General features: G+C 45.7%; 1 protein-coding gene across 1 annotated transcript in view; it reads left to right on the top strand.

The window, feature by feature from the left end:
• Nucleotides 1–13821: 13821 nt before the first annotated feature.
• The window catches only part of srp9 (signal recognition particle 9), a 1935-nt gene continuing 243 nt past the window's right edge, over nt 13822–15513 (top strand). The window contains exons 1-3 of the mRNA XM_079215940.1: nt 13822–13972; nt 14680–14748; nt 15085–15513. The exon at nt 15085–15513 is cut by the window's right edge and continues 243 nt beyond it. Of these exons, the coding sequence (XP_079072066.1) occupies nt 13901–13972; nt 14680–14748; nt 15085–15204 (261 nt within the window). The 5' untranslated portion in view covers nt 13822–13900 and the 3' untranslated portion in view covers nt 15205–15513. The remainder of the gene's footprint in view (nt 13973–14679; nt 14749–15084) is intronic.

A 15513-nucleotide genomic window follows, 5' to 3' on the forward strand; every position in this document is an offset into this window, starting at 1 on the left:
CAATCCTCCTTCAGACGTGTTGGAAGGAGCAGAGAGGGCTACGCTCTCTTTCATGATCTTTCATTTCATATACATGTTTCAAGATTACGCTCCAAGCGTCACGTGACGCTCCATGCGTCCCGTGGCGCTCCATGCGACACGTGACGCTCCATGCGACCCGTGACGCTCCATGCGACCTGTGACGCTCCATGCGACACATAGCGATCCATGCGTCCCGTGACGCTCCATGCAACACGTGACGCTCCATGCGACACGTGACGCTCCATGCGTCCCGTGACGCTCCATGCGACACATAGCAATCCATGCGACACTCCATGCGACACGTGACGCTCGATGCGTCCTGTGATGCTCCATGCGACACGTGACGCTCCATGCGACCCGTGACGCTCCATGCGACCTGTGACGCTCCATGCGACACATAGCGATCCATGCGTCCCGTGACGCTCCATGCGCCCCGTGACGTTCCATGCGACCCGTGACGCTCCATGCGACACGTAGCGATCCATGCGACCCGTGACGCTCCATGCGACACGTAGCGATCCATGCGACACATAGCGATCCATGCGTCCCGTGACGCTCCATGCGACGCTCCATGCGTCACATAGCGATCCATGCGACCCGTGACGCTCCATGCGACACATAGCGGTCCATGCGACCCGTGACGCTCCATGCGACACATAGCGATCCATGCGTCCCGTGACGCTCCATGCGACACATAGCGATCCATGCGTCCCGTGACGCTCCATGCGACACGTGACAATCCATGCGTCCCGTGACGCTCCATGCGACACATAGCGATCCATGCGACCCGTGACGCTCCATGCGACACATAGCGATCCATGCGACCCGTGAAGCTCCATGCGACACATAGCGATCCATGCGACACATAGCGATCCATGCGTCCCGTGACGCTCCATGCGACACGTGACGCTCCATGCGACGCTCCATGCGACCCGTGACGCTCCATGCGACACGTGACGCTCCATGCGACACGTGACGCTCCATGCGACACGTGACGCTCCATGCGACGCTCCATGCGACGCTCCATGCGTCCCGTGACGCTCCATGCGACACGTGACGCTCCATGCGACGCTCCATGCGACGCTCCATGCGTCCCGTGACGCTCCATGCGACCCATGACGCTCCATGCGACACATAGCGATCCATGCGACCCGTGACGCTCCTTGCGACACATAGCGATCCATGCGTCCCGTGACGCTCCATGCGTCCCGTGACGCTCCATGCGACGCTCCATGCGACACGTGACGCTCCATGCGACGCTCCATGCGTCCTGTGACGCTCCATGCGACGCATAGCGATCCATGCGACCCGGGACGCTCCATGCGACACATAGCGATCCATGTGAGCCGTGACGCTCCTTGCGACACATGGCGATCCATGCGTCCCATGACGCTCCAGAGCCTCTGGAGCAGCTTCCTGTGTGGACCCGATGAGCTCGTGATCGGTCGGTGTGACTCCAGGAGAAGCAGATCTGACTGCAGGGTTCTCTGCCAGTTCCATTGATTCACTTCCACCATGACACAATAGCACAAAGCCAGCGCCGTTATTGAGTGAATCTTGGACAAAGACTATTGAGACTCACTGAGAATTAGCTTTGTGTGCGGCCTGGCGATGACGTGGCACTTCTTCAATGATACAGCAACATGATCTGTTCATAAAGACTCAGCACCTCCTCCTCTGTCTGGACGCCATCAAACTCAAGACACGACTCAGCGACTGTTTCTCAAGTCTTTTCAACAGGGTTCACACACATTCTGACCAATGCATTACAGGACTTTTCCAGAACTTTTCCATGACTTTAAACCAAATGTCCACTACAAACATTTAGTGAAATCTGGGTGTAAACAGTAAAAAGTGAGTGAATGTAGTATTTAAACTAACAATGAGAATACAAAGCATACAGTAAACCTTAAATGACACAAATGAATGAGACAATAGTTTGATTAAAAGAATAAACATTTATATAGATGCCTGTATGTATGCCTGCTTATATTCTGAGTCTTTCTTTTAAAAGCATATTAATTATTTCAAACTCAGCGCAAATGAACGTCATGAACACATGAACATAACACATTTACATGACTTTTTTTTTTTTTAAAAGGACTTGTCCAGGCCTGGAAATAACCATTTAAAAATTGCATGACTTTTCCAGGTTTTCCATGACCGTAAGAACCCCGTTTCAATCAATGTACGAGTTGAATTCACTCTCATTTGAAATTAGCCTCTGGCCGACCTCACTAGCAGCTCATTTAGATGGTCCGGGTGAGCACGCAGGTCCTTCCAGTGCAAAACTTCTGAAAAAGTTCCCTCGGCTCCTGTCAGTCATCTTTGGGGAACATGCATTGGTCCGGCAAAAAACAGGCCTGTCAGCGGCTGTCAGGGCTCGTTACCGCGATGCTTAACATCACCCGGCGATGCCGCTTATCAACCGCCCCGAGAGACGCCGACATCAGCACTACGTGCGGCCCGACACAACGCAGGGAAGCCAACCGACCACTGCGGTCAAGGTCAAGGATACGAGGGCGGCCCTTGTGGTTCAGGAATGTGCCGGGTATCCTTGACCTTAACGGTCAGGAATGTGCCGGGTATCCTTGACCTTAACGGTCAGGAATGTGCCGGGTATCCTTGACCTTAACGGTCAGGAATGTGCTGGGTATCCTTGACCTTAACGGTCAGGAATGTGCCGGGTATCCTTGACCTTAACGGTCAGGAATGTGCCGGGTATCCTTGACCTTAACGGTCAGGAATGTGACCGGTATCCTTGACCTTAACGGTCAGGAATGTGACCGGTATCCTTGACGGTCAGGATGAAAGCTGCTGCTTTCACCTGCAGAAGAGGTATTGAAAGGTGCGTTCTGGGCAGGATTTTTATCCTCAAATTAAACATTTTACCTTGAAAAAGAATGCTACTATGAAGGAGTCCCATTTCTCTTCCAACAGAGAACAAACGTGTCCTTATTTTGACCATCCAACACGAATGTCTGTACTCATATCAGCTTTAAAGAAGCATCTAGCAAAGAAAGAAATATAGAACTCTCACCACTTTCATATCAACACGAGCTGCACACTGTCCATTATTCTGGCTTTAACTACGACGACTGTAGGGTCAGAGACACCCTGCTGCATTTAGCTCACTGGCAACTTCAGGAAACTATTCTCATCGTGAAAATAACACTTGTATTACACCGTGTGAACAGTTTCCCAAAAGGCAGCCAGTCACAACAGGCTCTGAAACTGAAGATACCTAAACAGAAGGCGTGCAATAGGAGAGTTTCAATTAGTTCCACCTTGGCTTAATGCCAACATGAAGGACAATTACTCCTCTAATTGTCTTTACCCGGTTCGGCTCTGGCGTTTAACTGCTGCTTGAACGCAGCGGGAGGACGGGAACAGAGTCTGGTTTGTGTTTTTCCCTTCATCCTTGTGATCGGCACATCTGGAGATGCCGTTGAATGTGCGTTACGCATGCTGGGTGTGTTTCAGCAACACAACCTCACACAACTGCGTCTCTGATGCTGACTGGAGGCGGGACCGCCAAGCGCCGCTTTGCAGCTATTGGACAGTTATATGGCCTATTTAAAGATATTTATTTAGAGAGCTTGGAAGCTCCTGAGGGCCGAAATCAACTCCACGTCCGTCTTCCTCCTGCCAGACAGAACTGTTGTCTCTGGAGTGTCAGCCGAGCAAAGCAATGAAGTCTGATTCAGCGCTTGAATGATAATGGTTTATTTAATAAGGGGACGGTGCACATTAATAAAAACATTTCTGTTAAAAGTGCCAGACTTTTTCTGTCACGCCCCACTTTGGAGGAAGTAAATGTTCATGCACGGGGGGGCATGAACATTTACTTCCTCCAAAGTGGGGCGTGACAGAAAGAGTTCGAGAACCACTGGTTTAGTTCAAAATTCAGACCATTTTGTTAGAATATTGTTGGGGCAACAATATTCTAACAAAATGGTCCATGCTGAATTTTTATTGAGACAACTTTGTGTGACCCCTCCATCTAAACTTTTTCAAATAATAGAATAAAGCAAATTGCAATCACTTTCAAGTAAACCAGATTGCTCCATCAGACAGAAACTAATAACATGTGTAAACACTTTGTTAGAACAATGCAAATAAAAGTTAGATCTGTGCAAAAAATAACTAATATTTGGCAAAAAAAAATTGCCTATTGTGGCTGCAAGTAACCCGTTTTGCACTGAATATAAGATCAAAATAATAACGTTCAACGTGTGTGAAACAAAACGAGTGCAGATGTGTGTGAGGACGCATTGGCTTCACTGTTCATTGGCTGAGCTCCAGCAACAGCCGGTGGACCGATACCTTAGTGTTGCCACTGTGGTCACAAACACACAGCCACAAGTGTCCTGCGTGAGTCAGCTCTGAGCAGCTGGGCCCGTCACTCACTGCAGACACACACACACACACACACACACACACACACACACACACACACACACACACACACACACACACACACACACACACACACACCTGTTGCACCCCGCAGACACACCAATGCATCTCCCCAGGACACCCATGTCTCCCATTGAATGACGACAAAGACGACTTAAAAAGCTCTCGTAAACAAGCGGTGCTGGCGTTGTCGGGGCGGGCCGATGTCCGATCTCGACGCTGACCTAGTTCCAGGAGACGTGTGCTCCATGAACACACACACGAGTGTGCTGTTTAAACAACATGCTCCATGAACACACACACAAGTGTGCTGTTTAAACAACAACATAAGTATGAGGAATAGGGGGAGAAAATGAGAGCGATGAAAAGTGCGTGGTTTCCATTCTGGGACATGGACACAACATGCGGCTCTTTGAAACAACCAGAGCTGTTGTTAAGGCAGCTTGGCCTCCAGAGAGATCCCAACAGCTGGGTTACATTAGGGGCTTTCTTAAAGGGCCGGCACCATCTCCCCATGTCTCACTTCTCCCCATGTCTCACTTCTCACCACACACACACACACACACACACACACACACACACACACACACACACACACACACACACACACACACACACACACACACACACACACACACACACACACACAGGAGGAGGTTCAACACTTCCACAGGAGCTGTTTTGGACATTTCCCACACAGAGAATCCTTACAAAAGCTGCTGTGCCATGTTGGACATGTCGAGCGGATTCAAGCAACAAAAAAACCAATAGAAAACTAAAAAAACAGCCTCATCAGCAAACTCGGATAAATCTTTTTTTTCCGGACACATTCCTGAAACAGGGTGGGAGTAGTTGGAACAGCTTTCTCTCATAGACCAGGACGGGTTTCAGGAGATTTAGAACCCCAAAAAAATCATGTTATTGACTCCAAAGAGCATGAAAATGAGCAAAAAGATGAAGTCAATATGTTCAATCTTCAATACACGTCATTACTGAGCAGTTGCCTTTAAGTGCACTCAGCTGGGGGTCACTCTTACCCCACAGAGCTACACCACATTCACCAGCAAAAGCACAGTCACTATCCATGTGTGTGTGTGTGTCATTCACCCCCTGCAGCTGACAAACGTGCAAGAGCTGCTTTGAGCACCGACAGAGCACAGAGCCTGCGCGTGCTAGTCACTCATAACGTGACATCAAATGAAGCCGCCCATCTCCAGCGCGCGGAGATGTATCCCTGTGTGGGAGTACAGCGCCCTGTGTGGGAGTACAGCGCCATTCCGAAGCCGTGCACGTCCACAAGCAGCACAGCCCCGTCTGTGATGAGAAGTGGACGGTACTGCGTCTGCTGCTGCTTCTGTTTAGCAACATGTTTAGCTAACATCTCGTTGTAGTCACTGACATGTCAGCAACATGTCAGCAACATGTTTAGCTAACATCTCGTTGTAGTCACTGACATGTCAGCAACATGTTTAGCTAACATCTCGTTGTAGTCATTGTGACATGTCAGCAACATGTTTAGCTAACATCTCACTGTAGTCACTGTGACATGTCAGCAACATGTTTAGCAAACATCTCATTGTAGTCACTGTGACATGTCAGCAACATGTTTAGCATCTCGTTGTAGTCACTGTGACATGTCAGCAACATGTTTAGCTAGTAGTCCCTGTGACATGTCAGCAACATGTTTAACATCTCGTTGTAGTCATTGAGACATGTCAGCAACATGTTTAGCTAACATCTCGTTGTAGTCATTGTGACATGTCAGCAACATGTTTAGCTAACATCTCGTTGTAGTCACTGTGACATGTCAGCAACATGTTTAGCTAACATCTCGTTGTAGTCATTGAGACATGTCAGCAACATGTTTAGCTAACATCTCGTTGTAGTCACTGTGACATGTCAGCAACATGTTTAGCTAACATCTCGTTGTAGTCACTGTGACATGTCAGCAACATGTTTAGCTAACATCTCGTTGTAGTCACTGTGACATGTCAGCAACATGTTTAGCTAACATCTCACTGTAGTCACTGTGACATGTCAGCAACATGTTTAGCAAACATCTCATTGTAGTCACTGTGACATGTCAGCAACATGTTTAGCATCTCGTTGTAGTCACTGTGACATGTCAGCAACATGTTTAGCTAGTAGTCCCTGTGACATGTCAGCAACATGTTTAACATCTCGTTGTAGTCATTGAGACATGTCAGCAACATGTTTAGCTAACATCTCGTTGTAGTCATTGTGACATGTCAGCAACATGTTTAGCTAACATCTCGTTGTAGTCACTGTGACATGTCAGCAACATGTTTAGCTAACATCTCGTTGTAGTCATTGAGACATGTCAGCAACATGTTTAGCTAACATCTCGTTGTAGTCACTGTGACATGTCAGCAACATGTTTAGCTAACATCTCGTTGTAGTCACTGTGACATGTCAGCAACATGTTTAGCTAACATCTCATTGTAGTCGCTGTGACATGTCAGCAACATGTTTAGCATCTCGTTGTAGTCGCTGTGACATGTCAGCAACATGTTTAGCATCTCGTTGTAGTCACTGTGACATGTCAGCAACATGTTTAGCATCTCGTTGTAGTCACTGTGACATGTCAGCAACATGTTAAGCTAGTAGTCCAAGTGACATGTCAGCAACATTTTTAACATCTCGTTGTAGTCATTGAGACATGTCAGCAACATGTTTAGCTAACATCTCGTTGTAGTCACTGTGACATGTCAGCAACATGTTTAGCTAACATCTCGTTGTAGTCACTGTGACATGTCAGCAACATGTTTAGCTAACATCTCCTTGTAGTCACTGTGACATGTCAGAAGCATGTTTAGCTAACATCTCGTTGTAGTTTCTCTCGCCTCCCCTACTTTCACCCCGTGATCTCCTCTGATAGTGTTATTTTGGGGAAGCTTTCTTACCTCATGACGGAAGTGTTCCACAAAGTTCCTCTGGATCAGGACGGGGTGAAAAGTTCCCAGCTCGGTTCCAGGCTGCGGGACCAGATGAAGGAGCCGAGGCTTCACAGTGTGCAGGCTATCCGGTTAAAGAAAAAGAAAAAAGTACACAAAAAAGAAAAAGAAAATTGTGAGTTGTAAAAAAAGATAGAAGAAGAAACAGTGGAGTCCTACATGATCCAGAGCGCCGCGGCTCCGCTGGTGGTGAAGAGTCGCTAGAAGAAAGTGGAGAACCGCAGCGTCCCTCTCCGTTTACTGACGCACTGGTCGCTGTGTGCGGCTCTGTGTGCCGGTCTGTGCGGCTCTGTGTGCCGGTCTGTGCGGCTCTGTGTGCCGGTCTGTGCGGCTCTGTGTGCCGGTCTGTGCGGCTCTGTGTGCCGGTCTGTGCGGCTCTGTGTGCCGGACTGTGCGGCGCTGTGTGCCGGTCTGTGCGGCTCTGTGTGCCGGACTTTGCGGCGCTGTGTGCGGCTCTGTGCGGCTCTGTGTGCCGGTCTGTGCGGCTCTGTGTGCGGCTCTGTGCGGCTGTGTGCGGCTCGGATGCCGCTCTGCTGCCGCTGCCTGCTGGCTGCAACACGTTGTGCGTTCACGGCCGCACTGAAAGCTCCTACTTTGAAGCTCCGCAGTCACACAGCGTCACAGCTCACTATCACGTTGGAGGAGGCACGTTGGATAAAACACACATTCTAGGGGTGTTTCTTTGTGCACAAATAAAGTCTCCGAATTCTGATACTCGTTGCGAGGCGAGCACAGTGGCTGGATGGTGAATGGTGTGGACTGCGTGCAGCTTTCGTGCATTTGGGGCTCATTTATGAAACAAAGACAAACACGCTGCTGCCCGTCACCTACACCACTCATCTAAACGTTGGGTTGTATACAAACGCTGTTGTTGGGTCTTTCGTGTGCGCTTTTTTTTATCCGTTTGTTTGCTTTCCCACAGTACCTGAAGGCAGCATTTGACGCAACTTGTGGGACGTAGCACGTACAGGTTGCCCCTGACAACTGCGTTGGCTCTCTTGTGTGTGATGTTGAGCTGGACCTCAGTGGACTGCTAATAACACAACATGTTGAGTTCATCCGAGAATACATTTCAACTGAAAATAGTAGTAGTAGTAGTAGTAGTAGTAGTAGTAGTAGTAGTAGCAGTAGTAGTAGTAGTAGTAGTAGTAGTAGCAGTAGTAGTAGTAGTAGTAGTAGTAGCAGTAGTAGTAGTAGTAGCAGTAGTAGTAGTAGTAGTAGTAGTAGTAGTAGTAGTAGTAGTAGTAGCAGTAGTAGTAGTAGTAGTAGCAGTAGTAGTAGCAGTAGTAGTAGTAGTAGCAGTAGTAGTAGTAGTAGTAGCAGTAGTAGTAGTAGTAGTAGCAGCAGTAGTAGTAGTAGTAGTAGCAGTAGTAGTAGTAGTAGTAGTAGTAGTAGTAGCAGTAGTAGTAGTAGTAGTAGCAGTAGTAGTAGCAGTAGTAGTAGTAGTAGCAGTAGTAGTAGTAGTAGTAGTAGCAGTAGTAGTAGCAGTAGTAGCAGTAGTAGCAGTAGTAGTAGTAGTAGTAGTAGCAGTAGTAGTAGTATTAACAACTGTTTTATTGATTACATACATTTTCACTATAAACTCTCTTGCAGTGTGTGTGTGATGTTGAGCTGGACCTCAGTGGACTGCTAATAACACAACATAATGTTAAAGTTAAGTTACACAGACTGATGACCTGCCACCCGCTATGTTATGTACTGCTATGCTATCTGGATATATACTATATATAGCAACGCAAACAGAAGAAGCATCATGAGCATGATGAGTAGTATGGCAGATAGCACACATAGGTCCACTCTGAAGGGTTAGCCTTAGCTAGCATTGTTAGCCTCAGCTAGCATAGTTAGGCTTAGCTAGCATAGTTAACCTCAGCTACCATAGTTAGGCTTGGCTAGCGTAGTTAACCTTAGCTAACATAGTTAAGCTTAGCTAGCGTAGTTAGGCTTTGCTAGCATAGTTAGGCTTAGCTAGCGTAGTTAGCCTTAGCTAGCATAGTTAAGCTTAGCTAGCATAGTTAAGCTTAGCTAGCATAGTTAGGCTTTGCTAGCATAGTTAGGCTTAGCAAGCGTAGTTAGCCTTAGCTAGTATAGTTAAGCTTAGCTAGCGTAGTTAGGCTTAGCTAGCATAGTTAGGCTTAGCTAATAACACCATGAAGACGTCCACACATAATAGAGACTGTGGTGACACCATGAAGACGTGAACACACAATAGAGACTGTGGTGACACCATGAAGACGTCAACACACAATAGAGACTACATGTGATGACACCATGAAGACATGAACACACAATAGAGACTGTGATGACACCATGAAGACGTCAACACACAATAGAGACTACCTGTGATGACACCATGAAGACGTCAACACACAATAGAGACTACCTGTGATGACACCATGAAGACGTCAACATACAATAGAGACTACCTGTGATGACTCCATGAAGACGTGAACACACAATAGAGACTACCTGTGATGACTCCATGAAGACGTGAACACACAATAGAGACTGTGATGACACCATGAAGACGTCAACACACAATAGAGACTACCTGTGATGACACCATGAAGACGTCCACACATAATAGAGACTACCTGTGATGACACCATGAAGACGTCAACACACAATAGAGACTGTGATGACACCATGAAGACGTCAACACACAATAGAGACTACCTGCGATGACACCATGAAAACGTGAACACATAATAGAGACTGTGATGACACCATTAAGACGTCAACAAACAATAGAGACTACCTGTGATGACACCATGAAAACGTGAACACATAATAGAGACTACCTGTGATGACACCATGAAGACGTCAACACACAATAGAGACTACCTGTGATGACTCCATGAAGACATGAACACATAATAGAGACTACCTGTGATGACTCCATGAAAACATGAACACACAATAGAGACTACCTGTGATGACACCATGAAGACGTCAACATATAATAGAGACTACCTGTGATGACACCATGAAGACGTGAACACACAATAGAGACTATGATGACACCATGAAGACGTCAACACACAGTAGAGACTACCTGCGATGACACCATGAAGACGTGAACACACAATAGAGACTATGATGACACCATGAAGACGTCAACACATAATAGAGACTACCTGCGATGACACTATGAAGACGTCAACACATAATAGAGACTACCTGCGATGACACCATGAAGACGTGAACACATAATAGAGACTACCTGTGATGACACCATGAAGACGTCAACACATAATAGAGACTACCTGTGATGACACCATGAAGACGTGAACACACAATAGAGACTACCTGTGATGACACCATGAAAACGTGAACACACAGTAGAGACTGTGATGACAGCATGAAGACATGAACACATAATAGAGACTACCTGTGATGACACCATGAAAACGTGAACACACAGTAGAGACTGTGATGACAGCATGAAGACATGAACACACAATAGAGACTACCTGTGATGACACCATGAAGACATGAACACACAATAGAGACTACCTGTGATGACACCATGAAGACATGAACACATAATAGAGACTACCTGTGATGACACCATGAAAACGTGAACACACAATAGAGACTGTGATGACACCATGAAGACATGAACACACAATAGAGACTACCTGTGATGACACCATGAAGACGTGAACACACAATAGAGACTGTGATGACACCATGAAGACATGAACACACAATAGAGACTACCTGTGATGACACCATGAAGACATGAACACACAATAGAGACTACCTGTGATGACACCATGAAGACATGAACACACAATAGAGACTGTGATGACACCATGAAGACATGAACACACAATAGAGACTACCTGTGATGACACCATGAAGACATGAACACACAATAGAGACTACCTGTGATGACACCATGAAGACATGAACACACAATAGAGACTACCTGTGATGACACCATGAAGTTATGAACACACAATAGAGACTGTGATGACACCATGAAGACATGAACACACAATAGAGACTACCTGTGATGACACCATGAAGACGTGAACACACAATAGAGACTGTGATGACACCATGAAGACGTGAACACATAATATAGACTACCTGTGATGACACCATGAAGACGTGAACACACAATAGAGACTACCTGTGATGACACCATGAAGACGTGAACACACAATAGAGACTATGATGACACCATGAAGACGTCAACACACAGTAGAGACTACCTGCGATGACACTATGAAGACGTGAACACATAATAGAGACTACCTGCGATGACACCATGAAGACGTGAACACATAATAGAGACTACCTGTGATGACACCATGAAGACGTGAACACACAATAGAGACTACCTGTGATGACACCATGAAGACGTGAACACATAATATAGACTACCTGTGATGACACCATGAAGACGTGAACACATAATAGAGACTACCTGTGATGACACCATGAAGACGTCAACACACAATAGAGACTACCTGTGATGACACCATGAAGACGTGAACACACAATAGAGACTACCTGTGATGACACCATGAAGACGTCAACACAAAAGAGAAACAACTCAAAGTGAGCACAACTAAGCCCCCATAAGCTGCTCTGGATATGCACCGACTGCTATTATGTTTAAAAGAAAGCTCCCTGTTGTCTGATTTTTAAAAGAGGATTATGATCTTAAAAAAATAAAAAAGGATGGAGACAGAAGCTCATATTGGAGCTCTTGTCTTTATGTAACTCCAGTGCACGTTGGTGGAAAAGGCAGATTTGACCCAAACAATAGCAGCTAACTGGTTAGGTTGATGTTAGAGCTTCTGCACTCGGTTGCCAGGAAGGGCCTTCATGAAGAAGACAATCTGTCTCGTCAATTTAATTACAATGCTATGTGAAGTCCTTTGGGAGTCAGCTGTAACTGTAAGCTGGTGATGAAGAGCCGTCTCTCCTACCGGCTCTGTTGTTGTGAGCATCTCATCTGAAATGTCTTCAGGAAGAGAGGAACACATTTACATAAAGATGTTGACACAAACCTCATAGTTCAGTCTTCTGAGTTCATCCAACACCCTTCAATACAATAATAATAATAATAATATATATATACATATATATATATATATGTATATATATACATATATATATGTATATATATATATATATATATATATATATTTTATATTATATATATATATATGTATATATATATATATATATATATATATATATGTATATACATATATATATATATATATATATATATATATATATATATATATATATATATATATATATATATATATGTAAATATATATATATATATACATATATCTCAACTTTGTGTGCCATCTAGTGTGTGACCTGTGGTATTACACAGTACTCGGAGCCCGGTGCTGTACTTGTGAGCAGTTTTGTAGGACTTGTACTTGTGATATACCTCCTGCATTATTTTCCCAAGAGGGCTTTAACATGTTACTCAACTGAATCTCTTGACAGCTAGTTCAGTTTCACATCGTCTACAAAACATTGTGACGGATCAAAGCCAGATATTATTTCCACCATCTGCAGCAAGGCTTCTTACAATGTACTGTTACAATTGTTATATAATGCTATTTTAATACTTGTGCTGCTTTATAATTATCAAAATACCCCCATGACTAATCACTAGATAGATAGATAGATAGATAGATAGATAGATAGATAGATAGATAGATAGATAGATAGATAGATAGATAGATAGATACTTCATTCATCCCCAGAGGGAAACTTGTTTGTAGCAGCAGCAAGCAAAGTTACTTAAGAGACATAAAATATTAAGTATGAAAAATACTCAATATATACAATAAAATAGCAGAGCGTATTACATTTAAGAAAATTAAATAATAAAGAAAGTGCACAAATGCAAAGTAGTGTATGACATGTAAATAAAGTATATACAGTGAAACGCATCCAGTTGGAACAAAAACAGATCATGGATTAGAAAAAAAATTATATTGCAGTTCAATAAACAACATTTAAAATAATATCTAACTAATGTGTGGACTATTTGCAGGCAGCTGGGAGTCAGTTCAAAGGGCCGCCACTAGAGGGCAACATGGTGAATGTCCCACCCCAGTCAGTACAGGACTACTTCCGGTCCTGCGCCGAAGGATCGTGTCAAAACAAAGGCTCGGGCCGTCGGGAACGCGCGTGGGAGCGAGAGGCATTAGCTGCTGTGTAGCTCTTTCATGCTAACCTCCTGACTCTACACAGGACGCAGCACTGCGCTGCTCTGACAGCATCCGTTTATAACCCTTATCTGCGCGCGCAAACACGCGACACTCAGACCGGATGTCTGACGCGCTCTTGTTTTGAAACAGCAACCCGGAAGTGGTTTCCTTCTCTCTGATTGGCTGCTCTCCCTCTGTGTGCTGATGTGGTGTTCTGAAGCTAGCGAGCCCGGTCAAGCGATTCAGAGCGATCCTTCGGTTTAAGAGCTCTGAAGACCCGTAGACATGCCGCACTTCCAGACCTGGGAGGAGTTCGCCCGCGCAGCGGAGAAGCTGTACCTGACGGACCCCATGAAGGTGAGCACACCTCGTTGGATAAGTAGCTCCGCGTGCTAGCTGCTAGCGAGCTAGCCGGGCAGCTCGCAAGCGACGTGGAAAAGTGTGTGTTATATTCATGTGTTCATTTACGCTGAGCTTGAAATAATAAATATGCTTTTAAAATAAAGACTCAAAATATAAGCAGGCATACATACAGGCATCTATATAAATGTTTATTCTTTTAATCAAACTATTGTCTCATTCATTTGAGTCATTTAAGGTTTACTGTATGCTTTGTGTTCTCATTGTTAGTTTAAATACTACATTTACTCACTTTTTACTGTTTACACCCAGATTTCACTAAATGTTTGTCATGGACATTTGGTTTAAAGTCATGGAGAGTGTGTGTGAACCCACTGGTCAGAGTGTGTGTGTGAACCCACTGGTCAGAGTGTGTGTGAACCCACTGGTCAGAGTGTGTGTGAGTGAACCCACTGGTCAGAGTGTGTGTGAACCCACTGGTCAGAGTGTGTGTGAGTGAACCCACTGGTCAGAGTGTGTGTGAACCCACTGGTCAGAGTGTGTGTGAACCCACTGGTCAGAGTGTGTGTGAACCCATCTTAACGCAGGTTCACACACATTCTGACCAGTGGGTTCAGGACTTTTCCCCTAATGTAAAAGTCATGAGATCCACTGGTCTTGACTGTGACCCCTGCATACAGCTGCTGATGTGTTTTTGTCCGCAGGTCCGCGTGGTCCTCAAGTACAGACACTGCGACGGCAACCTCTGCATCAAAGTGACCGACAACGCCGTGGTGAGTGGGTCGGTTCTGCTGGGGCGGTTCTGAGAATCCAATATAAACACGGCGCATCATTGATGTACAAATAGTCTTAACGAGGCGTTCTAGCAGCAATGTAAAATAACCGCACATTGCGTTCACGCAACCAAAAGCACAATATCATATCCCCTCACCATGACATCATTAGCCGTCTGCAGTCACAATGATCAGCTTCATTTCAATCACTGACTTGTTTTACACTAACATTGCACACAAACCAGGTCATTAGGATCAGTTGACACGGTGCAGCTCAGTGGAGAGAACGTTCCTGCAGGTGTAATGCTAAAGTAATGGTAGCTAATCCTCCCACAGTGTTTACAGTACAAGACCGACCAGGCCCAGGACGTGAAGAAGATCGAGAAGCTCCACGGGAAGCTGATGAGGCTCATGGTGTCCAAGGAGACGCACAGCGGGTCCATGGAGGCGGACTAGAGGCCCTGGGGCCGGCCCCGGTTCAGGCTGAGCCCGGTTCAGGCTGAGCCCGGTGGACATGGTTGAGAGCACGGTACCACTGAGAGATGGACCGTGGTGAGATTGATCTGCGACTCTGGGTTAACACCGTTGGGCACGCGTCATGTAGACTGTATGTATTTCACTGAATCTCACCCCTGAGGGCGTTTCTTTAACGGAGGCTGCTGGGAGGCGGAGAGGGGAGGGACCCCGTGTCCACAAGCGACTAACCCTCTGGCTTCTCCATCATCGTGGTTTTCACAGGAGCTCGTGTTTAATTTCAGTTTGACA

This window comes from Taurulus bubalis, assembly GCF_910589615.1.
Source record: "Taurulus bubalis genome assembly, chromosome: 3".
Lineage (NCBI taxonomy): Eukaryota > Metazoa > Chordata > Actinopteri > Perciformes > Cottidae > Taurulus > Taurulus bubalis.